General features: G+C 35.3%; 2 protein-coding genes across 2 annotated transcripts in view; one reads left to right on the top strand and one right to left on the bottom strand.

Moving 5' to 3' along the window:
- Window positions 1-73: 73 nt before the first annotated feature.
- LOC123526372 (uncharacterized) lies at window positions 74-2,817 on the top strand. Its single transcript, XM_045305499.2, has 4 exons — window positions 74-147; window positions 602-1,059; window positions 1,416-1,523; window positions 1,793-2,817. Exons 2-4 carry the CDS (start codon window positions 607-609, stop codon window positions 1,952-1,954), a joined length of 723 nt encoding a protein of 240 aa, XP_045161434.1. The 5' UTR covers window positions 74-147; window positions 602-606; the 3' UTR covers window positions 1,955-2,817.
- Window positions 2,818-4,601: 1,784 nt separating this feature from the next.
- The window catches only part of LOC123526371 (ATP-dependent RNA helicase DDX19A-like), a 29,446-nt gene continuing 12,186 nt past the window's right edge, over window positions 4,602-21,861 (bottom strand). Inside the window, exons 5-12 of the mRNA XM_045305498.2 lie at window positions 21,412-21,504; window positions 18,686-18,788; window positions 17,824-17,938; window positions 16,511-16,688; window positions 14,468-14,708; window positions 12,573-12,735; window positions 11,735-11,929; window positions 4,602-10,123 (exon numbers count right to left, since the gene is read on the bottom strand). Coding sequence (XP_045161433.2) covers window positions 10,062-10,123; window positions 11,735-11,929; window positions 12,573-12,735; window positions 14,468-14,708; window positions 16,511-16,688; window positions 17,824-17,938; window positions 18,686-18,788; window positions 21,412-21,504 — 1,150 coding nt within the window. The 3' untranslated portion in view covers window positions 4,602-10,061. The remainder of the gene's footprint in view (window positions 10,124-11,734; window positions 11,930-12,572; window positions 12,736-14,467; window positions 14,709-16,510; window positions 16,689-17,823; window positions 17,939-18,685; window positions 18,789-21,411; window positions 21,505-21,861) is intronic.

Raw genomic sequence — 21,861 nt, 5'->3', positions numbered from 1 at the left:
AGGTACATGCACAGACTCGTTGGGGGGGGGGGGGGGGGGGGGGGTCACATGACTAAATGAATATATATAGGAGGATTTCACGATTTCACCACGAATTTCAAAATCGTTCGAAATAGACTTAGATCTAGTTAGAAGCCGAAAATAACTGTACGAATTTTTAAAAGCTATTTTTTTCCATAAATAAATAACTTTTAAGAAGAATTAAAACAATTATGAAAATGAAAAATAAAAAGAGTTTTATTTAAAAAAAATTTAGGTACAATTAATGTACAATATTATAATATATAACATTGTAGGTCTAGTACTCGATCCATTTTTGAAAATGATTCAGATTAAACCGTATTTCTTACGTCGCATTTTTTTCGTCATTTCAAACAGAAAATGGAAATAATGTTAATAATATAGGCCTAGCCGCTCTTCTACGCTCTTCGGATTTTTTTTCTGAATATTTGCTGCTGCGGAAATGTGAGCGACAAAGTTTCTTCTTATAATATGTAGGCCTAAGAAATGCTATATTGATCAAACATATCGACTTTATTATAAGTGTTTTCTTTTCTCACAATTCACAGTGTTTTAACATATATCTTTTTCTGGCTTTCAGGAACCATGTTTGAACGACAGGATTCCAACTCGAAGATAAACTTTTTTCTTACAATGGATGACAATACTGTGCAAGTGGTTCCAACATATCAAGCGGGTATCACAGTTGATACCGACGGCAATATCGTCACGATTCCCACGTGCATTGCTTCATGTGATGCTGACGGAAACACAGAGGTCAGCAATTATGTATTTAACAGCGGTGCTACAAACTATTTAGGCACTGACGCAATTCACACGATGTCAGCGCCTGGCCAAAGTGCAGATGCCGCTTCTATCATGGACGTTTATAACGGCATAAAGGATAAAAATCTAGCCGACGCGGCTACACGTGCGCTGGTCGACGGGGACTTTACACCTTTAATCAAAGAGGAATTAAAGTATTCAATACAATCAAAAAGAATGAAAGAAGGAAAACCAGAACTGAAAGTGGAATTCTTAGAGCCAGAACCAGACAAAGTAAGTAGATCTATCTTTGTTATCTAGGAACTTTAAGCTGACGTTGGTCCTAGTCTAACGTTGGGTTTCGCGTTTAATGACATTTATAATAAATGAACAGTGTTTTGGGCACGAACTTATATGTATTAGTATAGGTATCAAGACCAATAGTGTAAACTTTTAACAAAAGTTTTGGTCTTACGTCAGATTTTCGAAAAAGGAGAATTGACCGGTCCATACTATAATTATTTGGTAGTTAAATTGTTTGTACCCAATTTTAATATATGACTGAACAACTGGTTAAAAACATTGAATGATATTGGTCAGGTAACATGTTTGAGGACATTTATGGAGTTGCCTTTTATATCTTTTTTTAGCTGACAGAAGAGGAACTAGAGAGAGTCGAGAAAAGGAAGGTCCAGAATAGGATGGCGGCAAGAAGATTCCGAGACCGACAGAGGACTAGGGGTGATCAGTTACAGAAGGTATAAATTTGATTTCTTGGTTTTACTTCACATATAAACAATCGTTTTAAATTTGTGCAATTATATATACCAACATGTATATTCGTGTATTCATACTACATGTACTTTCAGTCACATGAAGGAGAGGCCCGTGTCAAGGTTGAAGTTTTAGGCATTCCTCTTTGCGGTTAGAAATATTCAATAACAGAACATACATGTTCAAATTTTGTTTTAAATGTTTCGCAGTTATATATTTATACATTTACACTTATTAATCTTTTTTTTTTCAGGAATGCCAGAAACTACAGTCATCGCAGACCCAACTTAGGTTCGAGCTTTCACAGGTGAAGAAAGAACGTGACGAGTTGAAGAAGAAATTTGAGGACCATCTTTCAATATGCCCTCTGAGATACACTCACCAGTTCTACAACCAACCAAACAATACTGGATGATTCATTAGTGTGTGACTGAACTCTTTAAAAATGTTCTAACTCATTCATACTGATACGGTATTTTACTCATCTAGTCGTACGTTGAGAATTAGTTTTTCCACCGAATTGTACGTGAGGATTACTCTTTCCAAGGGGTTGTACGGTGAGGATTTAGTTAGTTTGGGGGAGAGAGAAATCATGATATTGGATGTAATCCACTTGGTAGTGTAGTACGTAAGTGTAGTGTATAGATGTTTTCACCAAAGCCTTAAACATCTTTAATAAGAGATGAGTTTGTGGCGAGTGCTGAACAAAATGTTATGTTCACAACCAGACTGGAGCAGTACATGATATACACAAGTTTGCAGAAACAGGATATGTGTGTCTGTGTGAGAGGCTGATGCAGCCAGAATAATATTCATCATATGTACAGTATATGTCACGGGCTTACAAGTGATGAAGAGAACATTGGGAGACGGACTGCATTCAGATTATTTAGGACTCAAATGATTCATGGGCTCAGACAGAATGTGTATTCATAAAACCCTTTTGTGGTGTATAAAAGTGATGTCAAATAGAAGTACTTTATTATGTATCACCCTCTAACATTATCATTTGAATAATACTAATTAGCAGCTACATTATTGTTCTGTTTATTTTCAGAGTATCCTACTTTGCATAGGAAACAATGGACATTTTTGTGCCATAGCAGTGAACTTTTTAAATAAATTTCTTAGAATATCTATGTTTGTTTTAGTGGAGTTAGAAAATCTCTTATGGTCTTTTTATCAGTCATTTAATTTGTGATTAATACATGGTTGGATTTACATTTTGTTTTATGTTTCACATGTTATTGTTTACATAAATTTTACCTGAAACTGAAACACATTTTGTATTCTTATGTCTTGCAAGGAATCACTTCAGGGGTATATTAACCTGTAGCCTGCTGACGGCAAGTAATCCTGCCTTTGCGACCTGTGCAGTAGATCAGCCTGCAATCTGTGTAATTTTTTTTTTTTTATGTATTTTCCCTTTTGGCTGAAATGTCCCACAGAACTGGGGTATACACAAACATTTTTCCCAGACCTTATTACTAGACCTTTACAGTAGACTTCCCTCAGACCAATTTGGTGACAAACTGGAAAAAAAGGCAAACAAGAATAGTCGGAAAGATAGTGTGCTCGAATATTCAAAATGTTTGATAACAAGAAACGCGGCAATGCCACGAAACCATGTTTTCAACACTTTTCATAAGAATAAACAAGAGTGTCAGAATGTCACAATATACACCCGTCACAGCAAATTTCTTTACTCTAGCACCTGTATTTGCAGATGTAATTTTAATTTTGTGGTTGTTTAGTAATCATTGTAATTCTTTTGTTTTTCTAAGTCCACAAAAAAACTCCTTACCAGGTAGAGATACCTTAAAATACACCTAAAATTAGAAAGTAACAACTATGTTATACCACAGAAAAGTGGTCTTGGTTTTTCCCTACGGTCAATTATAAAAAAGTTACAATATAAGTTATTTATAGTAACTACTAAGGGAAGTTAATCTTAAAAAAAAAAAAATAAATAAATAAATAAATAAAAAATACAAAAAAAAAAAATTGTAAGTCCACACAGAAATCCTTACCAGGTAGAGATTGGTCAAAATACACCTCAAAATTGGATGTAACATGCATGTTGTACTACAGAAAAGTGGTCTCGATTTTTCCCTACGTCTAGTAATGAAAAAGTTACAATATAAGCTATTTATAGTAACAACAAAGGGAAGTAATTCTAAAGAAGGGAACTGCGCAAGACACTTCATCTCATGATGGTGTATAATTGTGCCAAGTTACATCAAAATCCCTCTATGCATGAAGAAGATATGCTCCGGACAAAGTTTTCATTCTTGTATCCTTTGACCTCTAAGTGTGACCTTGACCTTAGACCTAGGGACCTGGTTCTTGCGCATGACACTCCGTCTCATGATGGTGAACAATTGTGCCAACTTTCATCAAAATCCCTCCATGGATGTAGAAGATATGCTAACCCTAACCCTAACCCTATTTTTAGTAACAATGACCTTGACCTTGATCCCAGAAACCCCAAAATCAATCCCAAGCTACAACTTTATATAAGTTTTCTATACACCAAGTTTTATCATGATAGCTCATTCCTAAGTTAAGTTATTGACCGGAAACCCTATTTCTATTTTAAGTAACAGTGACCTTGACCCCAGAAACCCCAAAATCAATCCCAGCCTTTGTCTTGATATAAGCTACATACATACCAAGTTTTATTCAAATATCTTTACCGAAACAAAAGTTATTGACCGGAAACCCTTTTTCTATTTTAAGTAACAGTGACCTTGACCTTGACCCCAGAAACCCCAAAATCAATCCCAGCCTTTGTCTTGATATAAGCTACATACAAACCAAGTTTTATTCAAATATCTTTACCGAAACAAAAGTTATTGACCGGAAACACCAGTTTGACGCCGCCGCCGCCGCCGTCGCCGCCGCCCGCCCGACCAACATCTACCCCAATCTAATAACTCAGGTTTTCGTTGAAAACCTGGTTAATAACAGAAAAGTGCTTGCAACAGTAAAATTGTACCATGTTTTTAAACCTTAAAGTCCTATAAGGGAAGGGTAGGGGGTACAGAAACAAAAGAAATATAGCACTTTTATCAGTTTAATCATATGACAAAATCATATAAATCTCAAACTTTAACAGATATTTGTCTTTTCATGTAATATAAAAGTGACTGTGATGTAACATACAAAACTATTGGACCATACCACATCAAACAGCACCAAACTTCATTTTCACCTCAATGCTTTTTAATGTAACATACAAAGAAATTGATTTAAAGCTCAAAAAAAAACAACAAGAACATTGCCTATGGTTATCTTTGCTCCACAATAAGTAATACACATGAGTTATGGTTCTTGGCTTACCATACTCATCTAAAGATGATAAAAATATGTTCAAAGTTTGGGTTTAGCTGCAACAGTTACAGTACTGAAAAAGTGTAAATTAATAACTAAATGTGTATCCATAGGAAACAGGTGACCCCAGGCCCACTTCTGTCACTGTACATGGTGTGAAATATTTTTTAAGATGTTTGCGACACAAACCAAGTCAAGGACCATAATTCTGGTCTAGATGAGTGAAACCCCCCATAAAACCAGGTGCATAACTTCACATGCTATAAAATAATCCTCTAATGTTTTATGGCTCTAGCTCTTAGACTAGTACTTTTTGAGATACATGGGGCACAAAGTTTTATTTTCTTTTACTTAGTCAAGGGCCGTAACTCTGGACGTGCAAAATGACCTCAGAGGCACAAATTCATGTGCTGGATAATATTCCTACATGGTTTCATGACTCTAGGTGAATGTTTGAAACACAAACTGTTAAGCACTTTATGTGTATTTTTAACTAAGTCAAGGACCATAACTCCAGACTGGTTGAATGAAATCCCAAACAGAACACCAGGTGTGCAACTTCACATGCTATATAACAATCCCATAAAGTTATATGAATCTAAGTCAAATACTTCTTGAGATAACCTGTACCCCATTTATGCATATTTTGGACAATCAAGGACCTCAACTCTGGTCTGACTGACAAAAATCTGCCAGGTGTGCAACTTCACATGCTGGATAACATTTCTATCATGTTTCATGACCCTAGATCAAATCTTAGGCCTTTATATGCATATTTTTGACTAAGTCGAGGGCCATAACCAAAGTCTGGTTGAGTGATATCTCTAACAAAACCCCAGGTCCAAAACCCCACATGCTGAATAATATTCCTGTAATGTTTCATAACAGTGGGTCAAATACTTTTTGAGACACATGCGACACAAACTTTGGCCCTTTTTACACATATTTTTTACTAAGTTAATAACCATCTGGTTGTGCGAGATACAAATTAAAACCCCTGGTGCACAACTTCCCATGCTGAATAACAATCGTGCGAGGTATGATGACTCTGGGTCAAATACTTCCTGAGATATGAACAACAAATTCGGAGAGGACGGACGGACAAGGGCAACTTTAAGTGTCCCCACCAACCCCAAATTTTTTTTTATAGATGCCTGAACTGGGATTATTTTTTTTATATTAAACAGCTCTATCTTTCTGGTACCTTTTACTGTGATACAGTTAATGAGTGTACAATGTAGAAGTTCTATAAATGAGCCACGCCATGAGAAAACCAACATTGTGCATTTGCGACCAGCATGGTTCCAGACCAGCCTGTGCATTCACGCAATCTGGTCAGGATCCATGCTGTTCACTGTTTCTCTAATTGCAATCGGCTTTGAAAGCGAACAGCATGGATCCTGACCAGACTGCGCGGATGTTACCATGAAACTGGAAAATCTGTCCACTTACCTTGACAGAATTCATTATGAAAAATAAACTTTTTTTGGGCATGAATCAACTATAATATTTAACCAGTCTGCTTTCATTTTGTTTGGTTTCATTCTGTTCCTACAAAAGTTTCTTCTTACAGATCTTGACCATTTTTATCACAATAAAATGAAATAACATCAATAAATCGTCAAAGAGCAATTACCTTCCTCGTATTTTTTATGTTAACCAACATGCTAGTGGAACCGTTTGGAGACATACATTTCAGTTACTTATTGTTCACATTTCTGTAAGAGTTTCTGTGTCAAATTCTGACTGTGAATCATGTGAGGATTTTCAAGCTTTTTGCGACTTAACATCATATGACTTTGTCCTCATGAGACATCTGTTTAACCCTTAGCCTGCTAAATTTCTAAAATGGACTGGTCCATCATTCAATTTGGGCAATACCATTTATTATTTGAAGGGGTGTTTGCTGCAAATTTACTGACTGAATAGCGAACAGTGCAGACCATGATCAGACTGCACGGATGTGCAGGCTGATCTTGGTCTGCACTGGTCGCAAAGGCATAATCATCTGCCGCTAGCAGGCTAAGGGTTAAATAACCTCTAACCTACTAAATTTTTAAAATGGACTTGTCTATTATTCAATTTGGGCAATACCATTTATTATTTCAAGGGGTGTTCACTGAAAATTTGCTGACTGAATAGGGAATAGTGTGTAATCCATGATCAACCTGCATGGATGTGCAGGCTGATCTTGGTCTGCACTGGTCGCAAAGGCAGAACCACTTGCCGCCAGCAGGCTAAAGGTTAAAGTTTACTGAAGGTCAAGGACCAATATAAAAAAATATTTTTGCTGTTGATATATGTTGAAAATCATTAATAAATTTTAGCAAATAAGGAATAAGCAGTTACATGACAGGTCGTCTCATTATGGTGAACATTTATGCAGTTATTTCAAAATCCCTTCATGGATGGCAGAGATATAGACCGGACACAAAACAGACCCTGTTAACCTTTGACCTTTGTTTGTTTGTTTTGGGTTTAACACAGTTTTTCAACAGTATTTCAGTCATGTATTGGTGGGCAGTTAACCTAACCAGTATTCCTGGATTCTGTACCAGTACAAACCTGTTCTCAGCAAGTAACTGCCAACTTCCCACATGAATCAGAGGTGGAGGACTAATGATTTCAGACACAATGTCGTTTATCATAGTCACGGAGAACATACGCCCCGCTTGAGGATCGAACTCACGATCCCGCGATCCGTAGACCAACGCTCTTACCTACAGAGCTAAGCGGGTGGGTACCTTTGACCTTTAAGTGTGACCTTGAGCTTAGATGTGGGGGTCTGGGTCTTGCGCAAAACAGGTCGTCTCATTATAGTGAACATTTATGCAAAGTTATTTCAATATCTCTTCATGGATGGCAGTCTTATGGACCGGACACGAAGTGTGACGGACGAAAGGAAGGATGGAATGACGCAGCCTGACATTCCTCATGAATATAAGAGCGGAACTACCAACCCTTCTGTGAGCTAGGGTTCACTGGTTCCTGACTTATAATGGTTGTGTGGAATGAACTGAGCAAAAAAGAACTTTTCAAAGGCTGTCATTTGTCATTTACTTTATAAGTGGGAGTAATTTATGTTAGAGTGACAGCTCACCTACCCTGGAGTTTTTCAGCAGAACTCGCAGAATAACACTAGTTGAATAACTTGAAGAAATTGATATGAAAAACAAGGTTTGGATTACGCAAAGAACCAGTGGGGTCAAGAACACTAAAAGTAGAATAAGAGAACAAGTGTCTGCTTGATAATATAAACTTTTAGCTCATCTGACTTTTGAAAAAAATCTATGAGGTATTGTCGTCACTTGATCGTCGGCATCGCTTAAGATTTTTGTTTAGGTCCAACTTTTCTCAAAAACTATATGAGCTACAGCTTTGAAACTTTGCACACTTGTTAATCATCATTAGATGCTGGCCAAGAACTACGGTCATATGCAAGTGTTTTATAAATGTGCAAGTATTTTCTACGAAATTTGAAATTTTTACACTTCAGGAGTTTCATCTAAAATATCATGGAATCCTACACTAATCCTTTACATTAAAATATCAGCTTATTCTATAGTATTAAGCAGATAGGCGGGTTTCATGGTTCAATGGCTTGAATACCATAAGCTTATTCGGGTTTCATGGCTCAATGAGCTAATTTATGGTAATTTTTGACATGGATTCCAGTCTATTTCATCAACATGTTTGGCAAAACTCCAACTAGGTTTTCCTTAATATATAATCCTTCAGTTACATATAGATTGTGCAATCATTCAAAATTCCTTACTTATACCTTGATATTTCAACAATATTATGTAACTGCGGGAAACCAAACAGTAGAACTTACATCATTCTTTATTTTAAAATAAAAGTCAAGACATACATGTACTAAACCGGTAAAATAATAATCAAAGTAATGTACAAATACAAGATGTGTTCTATATACAAATATGAGCTGAGCACTATTATTACACACTGTAACAGAAGTACACATAATTATAATCATATATACGGTCATTTGTTAGATTTGATCATACCGGTAAATAGATTTGTCTGAACTTTTTATAGTCGAACATTTACTGGTATGCTTATTTTATGATAAACGAGTGATTAACACATGTTAGATTTTCAGTGGAAATTTTAAAACTTGATTTGTCTGTCCTGGTTGCCAACTATGTATTGTTAGTAGACATTTTTTAGCTTAAGTATCAATTTGATAAACATACTTTGCTAAGGAATGAATAAAACTATGTAACTCAAGTTAATAGACCCTTTCAGTCCTTAAATACCGCAACAGAATATACAAAAAAAATTCTAAAATGAGACTGATCCCCTTTAACACTTTAATACATCTTTATTTCTCAACTTTCCTATTTTGATACATATTGCATATTTGCATGAAAACTACTCATTCGCATTTATGCGGTAAAAATGAAGGATTTTAAAACTTGTTATTACACAATTATGTGTTCTGTATAAAAATGGCCTATGGTTTAAACAGATGTAAATTCTGTGAATGACAAAAGTCACAGAACCTGACATTGTGTTAAGCAAAAATGCAAAAGACTGTTCAGCAACGACTGTAAAAACCAGGATCCTACTTAGCCAACAGTTTTCAATTTCTTCCATTATTTCTAAATGTCAGACCTACTGAAGTTCCATCCAAACTTTTTATTCAAAATGAATAACTTTTAACGATCAATACTACACGTATATCTCACATGTATGCTACATATATTTCTTATATGTACAAAGGATTCAGTTTAAAAAACAACCTGAACATGCCAATACTAGTAGTAGTAACTAAAAAATAAATAAAACAGCACTTTCTGACAATCCATCTTCAAGTTTCTTAATAAAAGCGTTCATAGATACAGTCCAGCTCTCTTTTAGACTGTAGTATCAAACAAACTTCTATCAAAATGTGTATTTTCTGAAGGCATTTTGCCATTATTTTAGAAAATAAAATATTTATTTCCACTATTTAGGCAATTAAAAATGCTTTTCCATTATCTCGGCAATTCAAAAATGTTTTATTCACTATTTCCGCAATTAAAAATTGTCTGTCATCTTTTCGGCAATTTTAAATGTCTTGCCGCTATTTTGGCAGTAAGCAATGGGATATATCTGCTGTGATATAACAATGAACACACTGTATATCTGAGAAATGTTTCATCACATTCATCTGATTGCTGAGTCTTTCAAGTACTGATTTTTTCTATTTCTTCGATGTCGTCTGCATCTAACTTGTGAATTGTGCGATCTGCAATGACAAACAGGCAGTTGAGAAAAAACAACTTTTCATTCAGTTTTCCAATATAAATAGATCATTTTAGTCAGTTTATTTAACAATGGTGTTTGCCCTTGTGATTTTTTGATTAATTCAGACAATCATTTCTATGAGACATATTAACTGAAATGGTTTCAATTTTTGCCTAGGTTTCCTAAATTACTAACTTTTGAGTCAAAGTTGGGTTATATGGCTGTAAAAGATCCAGTTCACATTAGAATACAGAAGTAAGAAATATTAAAGATCCTTTATAAATCATTATAAATTCATCAAAGAATAGTCTATTTCATCATGTTTTCCAAATTATGACTAAAGACCTATATACTTTGTCACAGAATAGATCCTTGACCAGGTGCATGTTAGACTGCATTCAAGTCTGAATTAATTGACACAAACAATTTTTAAAGGGAAATTTACTTTTTTGGCTTTTGCATAAATCCAAAAAATTAAATTTCAACAAACAAATAAAATTCCCATCTGCTACATCTTTAAAATGTAGATCAACTATTTCGTTTCCCTACAAAATACTTGTTTTACAAAATGTTTTGTTAACTTTATGATGGATTTTAAGTAAAACTGTCACAGTATAGGTAATATAATGACATTGTTTTTGTGTTCTTACGCAATTCAAAGTGTAAAAGAAACGAAAGAGGGCAAAATTTTATAATGAAAATCCCAACTGCCTCTGCTGAAATTCGAACATGGGTCGCACAGGTGGAAGGCCAATGTTCTAACCACTGACCCAAGGAGTCGACTTCCTGACGCAGTTGTCAGAGATTGATTTTCAATATGAGGCTATACTAGAGCAACCGTAACACTTCCCTACTTCCCCTCTAGATGAAGTCCAATCCCGGAGGAGCTCCCATCTTGTTCATTTCAAAGCATAACAAAAACGGAAGAGGGCAAAATTTTATAATGAAAAATCAAAACTGCCTCTTCTGGGATTCGAACATGGGTCGCACAGGTGGAAGGCAAATGCTCTAAACACTGAGACAAAGAGTCGACTCCCTGATGCAGTTGTCAGAGATTGATTTTAAACATGTGGCTATACTAGAGCAACTGTAACAGTGTGTTTTGGGTATGTCTGTACTATAACATTACTTTTCAACAGTATTTCAGTTATGTAACAAAGGGCAGTTAGCCTGATGAATGTTCCTGTTTCTGTACCAGTACAAACCTGCTCTCCACAAGTAACTGCCAACTTCCCCAAATCAGAGGTGGAGGACAAATCATTTCAGACACAATCTTTTTTATGAAATCATCACAGAGAACATATGCCCTACGCGTGAATTCACAACCCCAAAATTTCCTTAAATCTGTGCTTTCCATATTTGGCTAAGCAGGTGGGCTATAATGATTTATAGCTTGAATGGAGGAAGACCGGAAGTGACACTCCTGACATTATTTTAGGCTCAGGCAGGCATCTGGGTAAAACCACTGACCGTCCATATGGATGGTCCTGTCACACAACAAACCAAGCATGGTTTGAAGTAACAGATGTAAGGAGGAAGTGATTCAAAGTCAGTGACTTAAACCAGTTTCCACAGATACCCCAGTAGTTGGAATTAATGTAACTATACATACTGAAATGTCTCTCTATTGCTTTCATGACTTGGAGGGATTTGTTTGAGTCAATCATGTTGATCGCTAGACCTGCCTTCCCGAACCTTCCTGTTCGACCTATTCTGTGAAGGTAGGTTTCACAGTCAGCCTGTTTGGTCTCCTGCAGAATTGGCAGGTCAAAGTTCACTACCACAGTTACCATCTCAACATCAATACCTGAAGGAAAATATCATAGAGGTGTGTAGACAATATCTTTCTGAAAAATCCAAGCAATTTTCACTTCAAGCAATGACATTGCGTTATATATCAGTAAAGTCTTGCTTTCCAATAGGGAGGCAGTAATTAGCAGGTTGGACTAGAGAAACAGAGATCCACATCCAGATTGCAGCTGATATCCCAGTTAGTGTTCAGTGCTGGGTGATAAACTTAAATACTGTTTCAGCAGTATTGAACTTGACTGGATGCCGTAGAGGTAAATATGACACATGCCATGGAATCGGATGGGAAATAAGTTGTTCCATCTATTCCAGGTGGGGACTTTTGTTGACTACCAACATTAAACAAGAAGCTATACCTTTTTAATTCTATTGTATTAGTCAAGACCTGTCAATTATTTTAATAAATCAACTAATATTTAGAATTTGAATCCAATGTTCAACATAGTATGAAAGGATGCTAACAAACAATGTCCCCTCGTGAAAAGGAAGTGCTGTATCAATGCCTTCACAAAATCCTAATACTAATTTTCTCTTTCCAGGGTTGTCAAAATCTTTTCTACTATTTGACTGGCTATGTGGGCATGTGTGTAAACCTTATGTACATGAATGTTTCAAAATAACTGTAATGTTAAAACATATACCTCTAGCAGAAACATTTGTCGTGATTAAAACTTTCTCCTTGCCGTCCCTAAACCTGTTTATTATGGCTGCCCTCTGTGCAATGTCAAGGTCACCAGATAATAACGCTACAGCATGGCCGTCCTTTGTCATCTTTTCTGATAACCAGTGAGCTGTTCTCCGAGTCTTAATAAATTATATAATCACATTTTAAAAGAAATCAAGACAAGAACTGAATTAGATATTTTCAGACTGAATATGACGTAAAACTTTTATCCAAAGTAATTACCCTTTTTTCGTTGTGTTTCAAATCATTTTTAACAGCACTATTTACTGTACAATTCATAATTTCTGTAACACAGTTTTTTACGAAAGTTTATTTTTTACTCAAGACTGTTGGATACCAACGTAATATGTAATCTATACACTATTCTCAAGATCTTCATCTGCTGTAGTAGGAAGTTCCAAAACAATCTAAAGACATTTTTTATCTCATTTCAATTTCATTTTAAATTAATGACTAACAATATTCCATTTGCAAAATTCTGAACTTGCGGAGAACAAACTGGTATTCACCCAGGATCCAGGAACACTGAAAAGGTAGACTGACCGCTATCAAACAGCTGAAGTATTTTTCTGTAAATGAGTGCCAGACTCAAAAATATATGCCTGCCATAGCAAATTACATATATTCGACTCATTAAGAGTAGTTGTAAATTTTCTCACTTTTGACTTAATTCAAGGGCCATAACTCCACAGCAACAGAGACTCTGGCTGGTTAACAAACTTGGAAGATAATATGCCTATGAACATTTTATGTTCGTGAAAAATAGATAAGAACTGTTTTTGTAAGTGGTTGATTCAATTTTTTCAATTTTAAGACATTCAAGGGTCATTAATCAAGAGTGACTGGGAATATACCACTGGTTATCAAAACTGTCTTAAATATCATGACCATAAACATTGTGACAAAGTCTGGTGAACACTGGCTAAGAACTATTCAACTCAGAGACTGGACACTATAAATTTTTGCAAATTTTAGTAATTCAAGGACCGTAACTCCAGAACCACTGGGACAATCTGAATGGTTACTAAACATTATGCCGATAAACACTGTGACCAAGTTTGGTAAACACTGGATAGGAACTGCTTAAGTTAGATAGCAGACACTGTCAATTTTTGCAATTTTGAGTGAGCCACTTGGACAATCTGACTGGTTACTGAAGCTGTCCAAGATAAAATACTGTGACCAAGTTTTGTGAACACTGGATAAAAAACCATTAGAGAGCAAACACTGTCAATTGTCGTTGTTTTGCGCACCATTAAGTCAAAGGCCATAACTCCTGTATGACCTAGCTTGTTATTGAACTTGGTTGAAATATTATGCAATAAAATGTTTGTGAATAAGTTTGAAAGATGTATTACAGTTGCTCAAGTCAGAGAGAAGACACTGTCAATATACACAACTTTTGAGTAATTCAAGGGTCATATCTCAAGAGGCTTGGAGGATCCAGCTGGTTATCAAAATAATCCAAGAGGTTATGCCCATAAATATTGTGACCAAGTCTGGTGAACGATGGATAAGAACTACTACTGTCACAGATAAAACAGCGCTTGACTTCATTCTTTGTTCAAATCAACCTATACTATGAAGTCTATTTTCATATCATATAGATAATAGACACAATTCAGATAATACAGCCATTTTCAACAATATAGGAGGAAGACCTCAGAGGCCCCTAATGAATTCGTTTCAGGCACAGGTCACTCCTAGGAAGGAACACCAACCTTCTGGACAGCTTCTTCACATGAATACTAATGCAGGGATCAAACACACAGACATTAAGGAAAGTAATTTGAAACCAGCAAACTTAACCACTCAGCTGCTGAGGCCCACAACTTAAATGTTTATACTTACAGCACAGAAGATCATAGACTGTCCTATAGATATTGCTCCATATATATTTGAGAGAGCCTGAAATTTATCTTCCTGATCTCGACACTGTACATAAAATTGTCTGATATTGTCTAAACTCTCTTCATCCCTCCGTAACTTTATCACAACTGGATTATTTGGTATAACTGCTTGTGCAAATTTCATAACTTCTTCATCGTAGGTGGCTGAGAACAATAACATCTGACAAGTCTTTGACAACTGTCTGAAAATCATAACAGATTTTTAGTTCAATGTGTTAAGTTCGTTGTCAGAATTTGGTAACAGAGGTGCACTCAGGATTAAATTTAAGATTAACAGGCTTACAGCAGTTGTCAGTGTGCTTGACAACAGTGAAATCATTAATATTCGTGGGGGACTAATTTTTGTGGATCTGTGGTTGAGTCAATCCATGAAATTTAATCCCAACGAACAAGTAAAATTCCAAGTCATTTTATGTTGAAAAGTTGAAATCCATGTTGAAAAGTTGAAATCCACGAATTCATATCTCCAAGAAACTGCCATTTTGACCAAAACCACGAAATTTCATGCCCACTAAATTAAATGATTTCACTTTATTCAAAAATGTTAACCACGATACTTTTATTAAAAGATGTAAGGGAAGGGGACTGTTATTTGGGGAGTGGGGGGTGTGTGTGTGTTGAGGAACTTATGGGCGTAAGAGGAAATTTACACCACTGCCAGGATGAGTAAAATAGCCCATTTTATTCTTCAAATAGTCCTACTTAAAACAGATGCAACATAAGAAAGAAGAACTATAAATCACAATATATAGTTTTTTTACATCCTAGTATCTTCACTGGAAACCCCTATGTCTGTGAAGGGTCAATAGAATTTTTTGTCTGGCTAGACTAAAAACTAAGTACAGTCAAACTTTGTTATCTCCAACTTGATGGGACCAGGAAAATTTGTTTGAGTTATTGGTAATTCAAGTTATCGAAAAATGCAGCATTATAAAGGGAATTTGCTAGGACCTGACAATAATTTCAAGCAAAGGGTGGCTTCTGAATGATCAGAGTTCCAGCAAACGAAGTTCAACATTTATCTATTACTGGGTTTGTTAGTGAATACTGTAGGGTCAATATGAGAGAAAAAGCTGACACCCAATCTAACAATTTTTATCAAACTGATACCAAATACTTCTTTTGAAGGCCACTAAAAACCCTGTAATCATCTGTTCTTCTAGCATCATTATTATTCACTGGAAACTAATTATCATACATTACATTAACTGTGTTAAGGAGTTATGATACTGCTAGAATTCAAGGGGAATAACTTTTGTGTTTCATGAATCCATGAAATAAAATGCAACAGAATAAATGAGTCATGCCATGTGAAAACCAACATAGTGGCTTTGCGACCAGCATGGATCCAGACCAGCCTGTGTATCCAGCTAGTCTGCTCAGGATCCATGCTGTTCACTGACAGTTTTTCTAATTCCAATTATATTTTGAAAGCAAACAGCATGGATCCTGACCAGACTGTGCAGAATGTTAGTTTTCTCATGGCGCGGCTCAAATGTAATTCCCTCTACAATGTATTTTGTTAAAATTTTACAGAAATATACAACAGCCTTGCCTATCCATGCTCACTTTATCATTTAAACACAAATACATTTTCTGCTCCCCTATTTAACTGAAATCTAACTTCTAAAATCTTTGTGACTTAGCATCAAACATGTCTAGGTTCTTGAAATGGGTTAGAAATTATTGGAATATAGATAAGTAGCAACATTATAGACGACAGTTAATAAACACCTGTCTGCTTTATAGCTCAATACTAATAGCGAAATCAATCCCTGGGCAATGCATAGGTTTTCTGTGATAATTTAATAGACGACACTGTGTCTGAAATCATTCATTCTCCACCTCTGATTCATGTGGAGTAGTCACGTATATGTAGTTTACAGGTTCTAGGAATACTGGTTAATTTTACTGCTCATCATTATATACTGATACACTGCTTGACAAACAAAACAAAGTAATTATGAAGCACTAAATGCAATACCTCTGTATACGAATACTTTGATCTTGATGCCCTTGTGTTGCAATCATAACATCTGCCTCATCCAAGACAAATACTGCCAACTTACGAGGGTCAACACTCTTATACTTGGTACACCAGTCTAGTACAGTTCCTGGTGTCCCTATCAATATGTGATCTGAACTCTTCTGGCCTCTTGCAACTATAAAACAGAAAGTTACAGATAAAAACAATTGTTACATATAGCTTCAAACAATTGAGGAAAACCTAAAAACATTGAATGCTTCCATTTTCTTCATGATCATGGCATGAATGTCAGTTTACAACATTTTCTTCATGATCATGGCATGAATGTCAGTTTACTATAAGGTTATGTCTAATTTACTGGTGTTGCCAAGCATATCACCACTTTTCAATTACATTCTTGAGTCATTGTCGCATGATCTATTTGGCAACACGGATCACAGTCTGACAAAATTCCTTTGCAGAAGTATATCTTACCATTTGTTGTTGGTTTTATGCTGCTTTAAAATGTTAAGCTTAAATACATTTTAATTTGGAAGCTTTGTTTATCAGGTTATCAAATTTAAATTTTCAAAGTACTTGTTGAAGAAGTAAAGTGAGAAGAAGAAAACAAACAAATTAAACATCTACACACTTTAAAATAATTTTCTTTTTAGAAAAATTTACAATATGAAAAGAAATATAGGAAAACCATCAAAGAACAGAAGTTGTTTGAAAACATGCATGTATCTATTAATTTATTATGATTAAAGCTAGTATGTTAGAAATACATAATATAAACTTTATCTGAACCTTCTTTGGATAAAATATAGTTTTCCTAGACATGTGTCTGCAGATTACCAATTTTAATGTAAAGGAAGTAAGTGTATATCTACGATGTACACTGGGTAATGATTTCAAAAATTAATGCAACAAAAACAAGGAGCTGCGTTCAATAAACGCTTGATGCCCCCGGTGGGATCCTTGTCGATACAAAGCAAGGTCAAGGTCAAACTGAGGTCAGGTGATGTTTGAAGGTTTTCCAAGTACTTTATCGAAGAAGTAAAATGAGGACAAGAAAATGAACAAATTAAACATCTACAAAGACAAAGACATAGAAATGTGTTAAATTGGTAATTTTAAATCGTTCTGATTGAAATTTTGATTGAAATTCAAGCAGTTTTCTTTTTTATCAAAACTGAATACTTTTTCGGCTTTTTGGTAGGATTTTACACATTTCCACGGAGGTTTTAAGTACTAGGATTAAAGCCAAGAACTTTTCAAGGACTTTGTAAACCCTGGTATCAAATTAGCTAAAAGGATAAATGACTTACTTCTTTCTCCCTTCACAGCATATCCAATTTTAGTATTTGGCATGTTTTTGGCCATCTTCTCTGTAACACCCCCTATCTGCAGAGCTAATTCATATGTTGGTGCCAAGCACAGACACTGAAATACAACTTGATGTTATTTAATCAAGCATTATTGCAAAGCACAGACTTTGAAATAGAACTAGATGTCAAGCACGCACTGAGATGCAACTTTGTGTCAACAGAAACTCTATAGATATTTTTAACACTTAAGGTAACATTTTCCTGCTTCTGGGACAATATTTCGAAGAGCCGAGCATTGGCCGTCTTACAGACAGCTCTTGTTTCTAAAAGGACACTCCATCATTCATTTTCATTTATTATTTTCCATCCATTCATCAGTATTTGAAAAACATTTCAGGGATTGATATTATGTACAATACAAATGTATATTTTTTCTCTATTTTGAATTATATGGATAAACATGTATGTTGAAACATGTGTTGTTAACGTGTATTATATCCATACAATGAACATGTATGTATTAATGTCAATGTACTGAAATGAAATAAAAATTGGAAAAACAAATAAAACTCTGTGTCAGTAGATCATAACATAGGTGCCCCTGCTTTCAATGATCCAAGGGAACCTAACTGACTAAATAAACATTCGAACAATGTTGCCTTTCCTTAAATTTCCTGATCAAAAAAGGCACTTGGTGAGTAACAGCATAAGACTGGTACTGAAAACAATATATACGTGTTACAGTATGACTTTGTACTTGTTACCTATCACTGATACCAGTTCCAAAAAAAAAAAAAAAATAGAGAGGAAAATAAATCCTTTTTAGCATATAATAAAAGGTTGATCTAAATTGTGTAGTTACCTGTGTATGTGGTAGGTTTGGATTCACTCTGCTCAACATGGTCAGTACAAAGGCTGCTGTCTTGCCAGTACCACTCTGGCTCTGTGCTATCATATTGGTAGGTCTGAAATATTAAATATTGCAATGTTCAAAGGCTGTCACTAGTTTATGTATCCAGAGCTAAACAGAAAATCGTTGTACATCATTTATATAAGATAAATTACGACAGTTATGACAGTTTTTCATTCAACTATCAAACTATGTGTGTATCTCAGCTTATTCATAAACCAGTAACTCATATGGTCAACTACTTCAGATAAATGTTAGTAATTTTCAAATGGAGGATTGTACAAAATATGAAATACAGGGTCCAATGTCAGAAATGTGGGATTGTAGTCTAGTCCAAAACTTCAGCATCCTATTAGTTAATTCTGAGCATAGTCTGGTCTATTAAATTTATTGAACCAATAGCAGTGTTGCATTCAGAGGCATGTCTTCAAGCTGAGATTTAAAACCTCAGGGCACAGTAAGCCAAAGTAACTTTTTGTGTGACATCTTAAGTAATTTAACCTTTAGCCTGCTGGTGGAAAGTGATTTTACCTTTGCGACTAGTGCAGACCAAGATTATAGTCTGCACTGTTTGCTATTTAGTCAGTAAATTTTCAGTGAAAACCCCTTTGAATAATAAGTGGTACTGCCCAAACAGAATGATGAACCAGTCCATTTTAGAAATTTAGCAGGGTAAAGGTTAATAAGGACTTCTAGTTCCAAAATTATAATATGCTGTGTCTGGATACCAGTTTCATAACTTCAGTATTTGAGTCTTTTTGACTGGCTGTCAATGAGCACTATCTTCAAACTGACCAACAGTGAGAATGCATCCTGTTGATCTCCAACCTCATGTTTTACCATCATGGAGAGTAACAAAAGATTATTTAAATGAGATTTGAAACCAGCTGTTAGAATCAACCAATCAGATCACAAGATCATCTCGCAATCTCATTAAAATCTTGTTATCAAGAAGCTAGGGCCCTAATTTAGGTCAAAGAACCAAAGGTAATTTCTATGGCTACTTGTTTCTTAGCATTGACCTTGACTCTTTCCTAATGGATATGAATTTGCGTTCAAATTATTGGACTGGACAAGGTGCTTACTAGTGCCTGAACGTCCGTGAAAAGTGGTGACATTACTTCTGCTTTTGGTTTAAAAAGGTTTTTCTAACATCACGTTGTCGCATAATCAAAGCTTCAAATTCTTTCTCGAATTATTAGTAAATTTTAAGGCCAGAAGTAGAATAAATATACTACTTAAGGTATTAGGTCACTAATAGTAATGTTTACAAAATGGCCTTTGCTTGGTATATTCTGAAAGGCAACCGTGTTTTGCACTATTTTGCAAATTTTAAACAACTTTTACCGTGCCGTTTTTTATGAATTTTGAATAACTTATGGTATCTCCTTAAGCTCAAGTAGAGACAAATTTCAAAGTGATAGCCACTATCCAAAACGTTTGCAGAAAACTCATTTTACCATTAATTTCAATAGAAGAAACATCAAACTATTGATAAACAATTATAAAACACAAAATAAAAATGTCAATATCATTTTTTCTATGGTGCCTCAAGTAAACGGATTTAATGAGACAGAATTTATACTTAAACATTGAAAAAATAAGGTCGAATGATGTGTTTCTGTTTTGAATTTTGCTTACTCCATTTAAAAATAACCTTAGGGAAGATGTAAAACCTACCTAAATTTCTTCCACAATATATAATCTAAGAGTGAAAGCAAAATAGAGAACTTTCACTGCGTGTAACTCATATTTTTAAAGATGTGCAACTCTATCCCTTTTGTTTAAGTAGTAAATTCACTTTGAACACCAAGAAATTGCTAAGATTCATCTTTTTCCATTTTTGTACAAAAAATCAATAATAAGTCTTGAAAGAAGTAAAAACTTACTAATAAAAAAGGAAAATAAGGAAAACAAGAGCTGTCTCCATAGGATGACACATGCCCCCGATGGTACTTTGAATGAATAGTTATGGCCGATGTTAGAGTTTAGGACCTTTGACCTACGGACCTGGGTCTTGCGCGCGACACGTCGTCTTACTGTGGTACACATTCATGCCCAATTATTTTAAAATCCATGCATGAATGACAAAGATATGGACCAGACACGCCCATCAATGCACTATCATGAAATATGACCATTAACGTCTAAGTGTGACCTTGACCTTTGAGCTATGGACCTGCGTCTTGCGCGCGACACGTCGTCTTACTGTGGTCCACATTCATGCCAAGTTACTTGAAAATCCATCCATGGATGACAAAGATATGGACCGGACACGAATGCACTATCATGAAAAATGACCTTTAATGTCTAAGTGTGACCTTGACCTTTGAGCTACGGACCTGGGTCTTGCGCGCGACATGTCGTCTTACTGTGGTACACATTCATGCCAAGTTATTTGAAAATCCATCCATGGATGACAAAGATATGGACCTGACACGAGAATTGCGGACAGACTGACATACTGACAGACGGTTCAAAAACTATATGCCTCCCTTTGGGGGCGTAAAAAAATTTGGTCCCAGTAGGGCTTGAACCTACGCACCACTATGAATTGTAGTAAAAGTAGGTTTATGGTAGGAATTGAATACTCTTCAAAAAGGAGGTTCTCTATTAGTGATCTAATACCTTAACAGAAGAAAAACAGGATTGAAGACAAGGTGAATTAATATATTTACGGATCTGCAAGTAATGTTGGTAGTGCAGTCTCCTGTATTTTTGATGGAGCATTAAATCCCATTTCATACACTCCTTTCAGCAATTCAGGTTTTCTGAAAACAAAAGCAAATACATATGTACATGTAATGTCATAATTTATCTCCTTTACATGCCATTCCCAAAACATTGTTTACAAAATCAATACTTTAGCTGGTTTTCCATTTTTGTGATATATAAAATCTATATCTAAAATAAACCTTCCCTTCCAAAGGAAGGTTTAGTGTAATATTTCAATACATTTTACAAGTATATAAACAAATACAAACAAATGGGTTGGGTTAAAAGTTATTATAGATATATTATCTAGGGCCCTTCCCATGAAATTTTTTGTATACTTGGCATACAAAACATGTTGTAATAGACTTGCAGAAATATGAATATTTTAATAGCACTAAATATAGCAGCCTGGT

Source organism: Mercenaria mercenaria, chromosome 14 (genome assembly GCF_021730395.1).
Source record: "Mercenaria mercenaria strain notata chromosome 14, MADL_Memer_1, whole genome shotgun sequence".
Classification (NCBI taxonomy): Eukaryota; Metazoa; Mollusca; class Bivalvia; order Venerida; family Veneridae; genus Mercenaria; species Mercenaria mercenaria.
This window is presented reverse-complemented; position numbering and strand designations above follow the sequence as displayed.